At 45.7% G+C, this 8,956-nt stretch overlaps 1 protein-coding gene across 1 annotated transcript; it reads left to right on the top strand.

Annotated features, from left to right (window-relative positions):
- Positions 1-1,100: 1,100 nt before the first annotated feature.
- On the top strand, positions 1,101-8,030 carry TRIB1 (tribbles pseudokinase 1). Its single transcript, XM_075920149.1, has 3 exons — positions 1,101-1,799; positions 3,308-3,600; positions 5,866-8,030. Exons 1-3 carry the CDS (start codon positions 1,479-1,481, stop codon positions 6,332-6,334), a joined length of 1,083 nt encoding a protein of 360 aa, XP_075776264.1. The 5' UTR covers positions 1,101-1,478; the 3' UTR covers positions 6,335-8,030.
- The last annotated feature ends 926 nt before the right edge of the window (positions 8,031-8,956 follow it).

Below are 8,956 nucleotides of genomic sequence, written 5' to 3'. Positions count from 1 at the left end.
CTCCCCGCACATACTGCATACACTGCTGGAGTATAACAGAGATCCAAGCATCCCCCCCTCTCCCCACACACACTGCATACACTGCTGGAGTATAACAAAGGTCCATGCATCCCCCCCCCTCTCCCCGCACACACTGCATACACTGCTGGAGTATAACAAAGGTCCATGCATCCCCCCCCTCTCCCCGCACACACTGCATACACTGCTGGAGTATAACAAAGGTCCATGCATCCCCCCCTCCCCGCACACACTGCATACACTGCTGGAGTATAACAGAGATCCAAGCATCCCCCCCTCTCCCCACACACACTGCATACACTGCTGGAGTATAACAAAGGTCCATGCATCCCCCCCTCCCCGCACACACTGCATACACTGCTGGAGTATAACAGAGATCCAAGCATCCCCCCCTCTCCCCACACACACTGCATACACTGCTGGAGTATAACAAAGGTCCATGCATCCCCCCCTCCCCGCACACACTGCATACACTGCTGGAGTATAACAGAGATCCAAGCATCCCCCCCTCTCCCCACACACACTGCATACACTGCTGGAGTATAACAAAGGTCCATGCATCCCCCCCTCCCCGCACACACTGCATACACTGCTGGAGTATAACAGAGATCCAAGCATCCCCCCCTCTCCCCACACACACTGCATACACTGCTGGAGTATAACAAAGGTCCATGCATCCCCCCCCTCCCCGCACACACTGCATACACTGCTGGAGTATAACAAAGGTCCATGCATCCCCCCCCTCTCCCCGCACACACTGCATACACTGCTGGAGTATAACAAAGGTCCATGCACTGCTGGAGTATAACAGAGATCCAAGCACTGCCCCCCCTGCATGGCCTGCTGATGGATGACACCGAGCTGCATGCCCCCCCCCCCCCGCGGCATTCGCTGCTGTCTGGGTGACACACGAGAGCCGCTTTCGCCCATCCCAGTCTTCCTCAGTCATCCCCGGTGTCCTGAATGAGGCGGGCGCGCCAATGAGAGCGGGCCTCGCTCCTTTGGCCCCTGCCCACTTCCCCTTGCGTCAAGGGAACTTTTAAGCTCCTCGGCGCTTGGCAGCGGCTGTGGAAAAAAGCCCCAGGCTGCGGCTCGGCGCGCGGTGCCCGGGTGCAGGGGGTGGGGAGACCGGGTTGGTGGGGAGAAAGGAAGGGAGTAGGGGGGGGGGGGGCTGTGCTCTGCTCGCCATTGCACAACCCTGCCCCGCCGACAGATAACCTGCGCGTGAGCGTGCGGGGTGACTCACGCCGGGAGGGCACAGCCCGGGCTGGCTGCTCGCTCGCTCACACACTCGCCGAGCAGGAGGCGAGAGGCACCGACTCGCTCCGCAGCCCCGGCCGCCTTGGAGACCCAGCCGCGCCCCCTGCCGCAGGGACCCGCTGGGCGCCCGCCGCCCCCGGCCGGGGAGAGCTCCTGCCCGGCCGCGCTCCGTCTCTGCCCCGCCGGCGCGCTCCGTCTCCATGAGCCGCAAGACGCAGCCTCGCAGCCCGGGACTGCTGCTGCCGGCCGCCCGCTGCCGGGGCGCCCCCTCCAAGCGCCTGCTGCTGCAGCCGGACGGCGCCGGGGAGGACGCGCCCGCGCCCAAGTGCCCCCGGCTCTCCGAGTGCCCCAGCAGCCCCGCGGACTGTCTCAGCGCGCCGGGCTCGCCCTGCGCCCCCGCCTCTCCGGGCAGCGCCCCGAGCCCCAGCCTCATCGCCGGCTACCTGCTGCTGCCCCTGGCCGACAGGGAGCATGTGTCCCGGGCGCTCAACATCCACACGGGTCAGGAGCTGCGCTGCAAGGTAAGCGCCAGCTGCCGGCCGCGGCGGGGTCAGCCTAAGGGGAGTGGGGCTTGGAGCCCGGTTACTGCTCCCTCGCCCAGACCAGCGCTGCAGCCTTTGGGATGCGCCCCCCCCCCCCCCCCCCAGTGCTGGAACTGGGGTGCGCCTCTTGGCTTGAAGCGGTTTCCACCAGAGCCAAGGTTTACAGGTGGATAAGGAGTCCTGTGGCACCTTATTTGGGCATAAGCTTTGGTGGGTAAAAACCCGCTTGGTCAGGCTGGTTCCGTGCCTCTCAGCAGCCCCACAATACAGATTGTTCCAGCATCCCTGCCTGTGTGCTCCCATTGATCCCTGCCAGCCACAGAGCTTGGGCAGCTGGGCTGGGAGGGAAAGGGGGTCAGTGGCTAGGGACCTGGGTGCCGTTCTGATGACTTTTGCATGGGGGTCTGCTGGTGAGAAAAGTTAGATCTGCTCTCTGCCGACACTGCCTAGATTCCACACTGGGGTGTTACCAGACTCCCCGTCTGAGCTCATTGGATTCCCAGTGACTGTTGCTATAGTTAGCTTTGAAGAGGACTGTGGCTTGTAAGGGGAGGAATAAAAATACCAGGAGCAGACGCACATTGGAAACAGTCAAGTCTTCCAAGCAAATGCTCTAGCTTAAAACAAAGGGCCAAACTGAGCTCCATCAGCAACAGCTCCCGCCCTGTCTCCTACTGTCAGTGACACACAATAGAACAGTTCCTGATTAGCCCTGCTTGCAGAGTTTTCCATGAGATGTCAGCAATGCTTTTAAAGAACACACTTATGCTTGTCTGGTCTGTTGGACCTATTTCTGAATGGGCTGGTTGCTGACTCTGAGTTTACTGCTGCCACCTGCTGCCTGCCTCTAATGAGATAAGGAGTGTTTTCTAATCCTTTCTTGGCAGATGGGCCTAAAGGCATGTTTCGAACTGAAAATAAAGTGGGGAGGGGGAGGTATTAATGATTGTAATACTGGGTATGAAGGAAGTGAAATTGAAATTGTAAGCTGTGCCTCCAAGTTTCTCCGTGGAGATATCAGATTAATAGAAATGATGACATTCCCTGTGTGTCACTGATTCCAGTCAGGCCTAGGATGTGAGTAACTCTAACAAAGCTTAACAGCTCACCAAGAGAACACTGTCGGATCCTTACAAAACATCCGTCTGCCTGTCATTCCCTGAATTAAACATCTGTGGGTTTCATCCTTTTGCCTAATGCAGCTTGCGTACCGAGACTTACAGTGTGACCACAATCACTGGTGTGTGAAACCTCGGAGTAACTGAAAGGCAAAATCATCAGTAGTTCTTAAACATTTCTTCTCCATCAGATTACTAATAGCTGAATATTTTTGGAAAGTGTTTCAGTGGCAGGTTTGAACATAATTTATCTTGAGGGCTGGCCTCCATCCAGTTGTCTCAGCATTGTCCCTGGAAATTTGTTGTATAGTACACAAGCTTTAGCACCCCTAGTAATGGAGGGATTTTTTTTAAATTTTGTCTTTACAGGTGTTCCCTCTCAAACACTACCAGGACAAAATTCGACCTTATATTCAGCTGCCGTCTCATAAAAATATTACTGGGGTAGTAGAAGTGATTCTGGGGGACACCAGGGCCTACGTCTTCCTTGAGAAGGACTTTGGGGACATGCACTCCTATGTGAGGAGCTGCAAAAGGCTGCGAGAAGAGGAGGCTGCCAAGCTGTTCAAGCAGATTGTCTCAGCCGTAGCTCACTGCCACCAGTCGGCCATTGTGCTGGGTGACCTCAAGCTCAGGAAATTTGTCTTTTCTACTGAAGAAAGGTGAGTTGTGCTGAATGAGTGGTCTTCGTGGAGGTGGAGAGGAGGAATAGCCCTTCCTGAATAGATTTCTCCTCTAGTTAATCAAGGTTCTATAAAATCTTCAGCGCAAACTAGGGGAAAGGCATTTTCTTTGGGGGAGAGGGGGACACACTGTAGATAAGTGAAATAAGGTTCTAAACCCGCTGTCCTCTGCAACTTGTCCTGTACACCACTTGGGGTGAGGTGTAGGGGTGTGTGTCTGTATCCCTAACATGTCATGGCTCTGATCTGTAAATATTAATTTTTCCTTGGAGCTTGAGTGTACGTGTACTTACCTAGCATAAATTCCTTTCTTATTCAGCAGCTGCTCCGATTAAACTGTTTGGTGTACAAACAGATAACGATTTGAGAACTTCCTAGATCTAGATGTCAAAAATGCAATGCATTTGAACATCAGATTCAAAGTGAAATGAGAAAAAAGCAGGAAATGAAATGAAGCTGGGACATTATATAACAAAGGGGAAACAACTTTGATTTAAAAACAAAGGTGTAAAGAATCCAGGCTGCCATGCTGTAACTGGATTTTTGCAGGTGAATTCTTATCTTTTTGCAAATATCCACTGAACTCAGTGCTAGTGTAGTTGGAGTCTGTGTTATTCAAAGTTACACTTACAGTGAAAGTAGAAGCATTTCTCTCTCCTCCTTTACAGAGTTCAGCCTTCATATTTAAGATCTAAGTGCCACATGTCTGGTGTGCTTGTATATGGTCATAGACATCCCTTCCCCTCGCAGAAAGAAATGAATGAATTAAATAGAGTAAATGTTGCAACTTGAAGGAGAACCCAAATGTTAAATGAGCTACTTGTGGTATGGACAGACACACACTGTCTCTAATCAATTTTAGCCCTAAGTATAGGTTTTGTAAAAGTTAGATTTACAAGATCTAGGTCAGTAGAACTATGCCTGATTTAAAAAAAATTATTCAGACAAGAAAAAAGTATGTAAACAAACATTTCTGTGCAATGTTTCCTGTCCTTGAGTTGCAGCATAGTGCAATTCAAAACCTGAAAGGTAATATTCTGAACAAAACTGAAAGTAACTAGTTTATTATTCTAGTAAAAACTGCAGAGAGTCAATACCATTTCACCATGGGGACATTTTTTAAATTCTTTCACTAGTAATAGCTAAGATCATAAAACAAGGAAATTCACTTTTTAAAATAATTTTAACTTGGACAATATTGCTGAGTTAACTTATTAATGTATGAAGCAAGGTAGTTGTTCCAATGCTTCCTTTTTTTTTTTCTAAGTAGAAAAATATATATTACCCTACAAAAAAGCTCCCCTGAAGGAAACTTTTGCAGTTTTTCCAACCAGTCATGATAAGATGCAGCCATTGCTGGAATATAAAATCACACACAGTCTTTCTAATTTGGAAATATGCATTGTACAGGCTAGTATCTTATGCATCAGATTTGGTAACATGAGGGTTAAGCAGTGTAAGGCAGACTCTCTTAGTCTAAGAAGAACAGGTGCAGTGTTTTAGTGCTACAGCAGCCAATCAGAGGCCAACAGCATAGGCTGAGTCATATTTTCCGTTTACAGAACCAATGGGTATTTTACATTACGGTAGGAAGTCACATTGAGGACATGCTGCAGTTAATGTATTTACGCACCATTAAGCTGTAAGGCAGAATAAAGCCGTTCAAGAGCAGAGGAAGGGCCCCTCATCTAATGTAAAACCTTTCTACTTTCCCTGTGCAATTAGGAATTAGGATGAGCCTGTCCCTGCAGAAGAGATGGCCATTGCAGCATGACATGGAATATCATTTGGGGGGAAAATATAAATGAGCAGGAGGGTTAATCACCACTGTATGTGCAAAAGAAATTCGGACTTTGAGATTTTAAAAAGCATGCTGCTGTATGTGCAGTCTCATTGATAAACAGGAGACAGTCATTAAATTAACCAAGCACAGTTCCAGTACGATCTGGGTAGAATGGCACTTAGGGGTATTCCTTGATTGTGGAATTTGGACAATGTATGGGCTATAAATAACATTATTTTCCATAATATGTAGTATTGTGTAACATTGAAACTGTAGCCTTACCTTTGTTGCAATCGTATCGGATCTATCCTAGCACTCAGTTTCTCTGTTAAATGTTCACAACTAAGTTTTTTCCCCCCTCCCTTTGGTCACGGTACTGCGGTTGGGGCTGTATGAAGTTATTTTTGTGCTCATTATTAAAACAGTTTTGTAACATGTACATCTGTTTTTCTGTTCCTCAGGACTCAGCTGAGACTAGAGAGCCTAGAGGACACTCACATCATCAAGGGGGAAGATGATGCTCTATCAGATAAACATGGCTGCCCAGCATATGTCAGTCCTGAGATCTTAAACACAACAGGGACCTACTCTGGAAAATCAGCTGATGTTTGGAGTTTAGGAGTAATGCTGTATACCCTCCTCGTAGGACGCTATCCCTTCCATGACTCAGACCCTAGTACTCTGTTTTCTAAAATCCGCCGGGGACAGTTCTGTATTCCTGATCACGTCTCTCCGAAAGCCAGATGTCTCATTCGCAGTCTACTGAGACGGGAGCCCTCCGAAAGACTAACTGCTCCAGAGATCTTGCTTCATCCTTGGTTTGAAGCAGTTTTGGAACCGGGATACGTAGACCAGGATATAGGAACTTCTGATCAAATTGTTCCAGAACATCATGGAGACAATGATGATATTAGTTCCTTCTTCTGTTAATCCTGAAATCTCCAAGAACCTCCTACAGTTCTCGCACATGGCATCTTTTTAGGTTTTCATTTTTCCACGTTACAAATGACAGCATTCTAAAGTGTAACTATAATCAGAAAAGCGACTGTTTAAAAAACAAACAAGCAAGGCAGGCAACGACTTATACCGTGGATCCAGAGTCGTCTCTGCTTATTCTGCTGGCAAGTTCTTACTATTAATGCTGCAGGGCCAATACAGTTGTGGAAGAGCCAGCTGGAATCTGCTCTGCCTCGTGCATCATCATCAACAGCCCAATTGCCGGGTGATCTTTGATTGCAGAATCTTATTACTGGTGATGTAAGACAGATAGACAGAAACTAAGCCTCCCAGTTTTCCCCATAGGTATTAAGTGGAATGTGTAACCCTGACAGTGAAAAGTCTAAATGGGAGAAGACCAAATCTGACATGGAAATTAGTAAAAGGAATCAGATTACTGTGTTGCCAGTTTTATAGAGTAATTTTCTGACTATAAGTGCACTTTGATAGTGGAGAGAGATCTTGACCCACCAAGTCCAACTACATGCTCACTTGTCAGATAGATCCTGCTATTCTATGATGCTATTGAAGTTCCATCCATAAAGTAAATGTAAACTATTGTCTTTCTTTGTTACATTAAATCCATCTGAGAGTTCAGGTAGTAATACAATCTTCCTGAACATAAAATTCATTTTTTAATTTATTTAAACCTGATTGTGACAAAGAATATATAATTCTATAAGGGTCCTTGCATATATTTCTGTACCAAAACACAGCACCATGGATTGGAGCACCTTGTCTTAGAGATAAGGGATATCTTGTACAGCATATGTGAACCCTTCTGTTTTTGCACAGGCTCAGTTCTACAGAGTATGCATCTTAGGTTTAAAATCCTGTACAAAAACTTGGTTGGTCTTGAACCTTAAACTCTCCAGATATTCTTACTTGACTATGCAGGTATATCATCTGCTTCTGACTACGTTTGTCTCTCTTAATTTTTTGCATGATTATTCATATTTCAAATTTGTGTGGATAATGAATACATCTAAATAATCATTACTTTCCTGGGTTAGGAATAAGTAAAGCCTAGTCCTGCCTAAAAATTCTGCTTTGTTTCATGTACATGCCTGGTTGATGATGTACGGAAATATTAATGTCTATTATAAGTGGTTCTCTAAGATGGCATATAAACAGTTCCTAAAGTGTGTTAAACGGGTAAATGATTGTGCTGTACATTGACAAAATGGCACTACAAGAATGCAGTTATTTTAAGGACTGACCCTTGGCCAGCTACGGTACCACCAGGCATAGTGAGAATGCTATGTATACCTCATGTACGTTGTACATATATCTTACTGTTTGGAGGAGGGAGGGGGTTGCTGTTGTTTGTGTGTCCTAATAACTGAAGTGTCAAAGAGCAGTTTAATGTGAATTATTGTTGGCAATACTAACTTGACAGAATCATGAGCATTAGAGAAGGGTGAAGTACTTCTGTTGCACTAAATCTCTCATGATTGCTTGACGTTTGTATCTGTGATACAGTTTAAAAAGTAAATCTGTATATATTGGTGGGAAAAGCTGCCACAAAATCTAAAAACACTATGTCCAACCTGTAAATATGTATATATGTGGAAACCTAGATGATAAAGTCTGACTTGTATAAAAGTTTTAATAAACCTGGTTTCATAAACATTTGTTCTCAGTTTTTTGTTTTTTGGTGTCCTGAAGTTAAGCTTATTTACTTATTTAGACTTATTAATCTAAAATATATTTTGGTCTCAAAGATACTTTTAACCTACAGTCGTGCAGCTGTTTGGTCACATGGGAGATGCTTTCCACTTAGCACCAAATCCTGCAGTTGTCACTCAAGCAAAATTCCCATTAATCTAGTGGGAGCTATGCCTGAGTAAGGACTGCAGAATGACTTCTAGCACTTTTCTTCACGGATTTCAAAGGCCTTTGTGGAAACAGTAATCCAGTAGATCTCATCACAAGAGCCCTGTGGAATGGGTTAAGATGTATTAGACCTATTCTTCAGATGTGGAAACTGAGACACGGAGGTTAAGGCTCTTTTTCAAAACCACTTCTATTTTAGATGTATGTTTTTAGATACTCATCCTGAGAAACAAGGATCTGAATCGTAATACCATGCACCTTGCAAAGCTCTCCCATATCAGAGAGCTTTCATTTTTGCACAGGTGGCTATAAGTACACCATGTGCAAGCCATTAGGAAATTAGAGCTAAAACTGAACAGCTGAAAGTAGGGGCTGATTTTTTTTTTTTAAAAGGCAATCTTTACTCATAATGCCCAAGGGCACATAGCAAGTCAGTTGTGAATTAAACCCAGGAATCTTGCTTCCAGTTTCATTAGTTGATTCACAAGATATAGGCACGCAAACTGATATGAAAATACAGATAGCTGTGTTTCTTGGACACAAGGATGAGGAATATACATAGTAATTATACCAAGGTTATAGAATGTACCTTCCTTAGAGATGTCCTTGTGAGCTACTCAGGAATGATGAGGTCATTATTATCAAGTGCAGGGAAAGAAGAGATTCTTAGCTTCTATTTTTACCTTTCACCATAGTTAACATTATCCTTGGAGTTTAAAT

Source organism: Pelodiscus sinensis, chromosome 2 (genome assembly GCF_049634645.1).
Source record: "Pelodiscus sinensis isolate JC-2024 chromosome 2, ASM4963464v1, whole genome shotgun sequence".
In the NCBI taxonomy this organism is placed as follows: Eukaryota; Metazoa; Chordata; order Testudines; family Trionychidae; genus Pelodiscus; species Pelodiscus sinensis.
The sequence above is the reverse complement of the archived record's forward strand: the minus strand, read 5'-3'. Positions and strand labels throughout refer to the sequence as shown.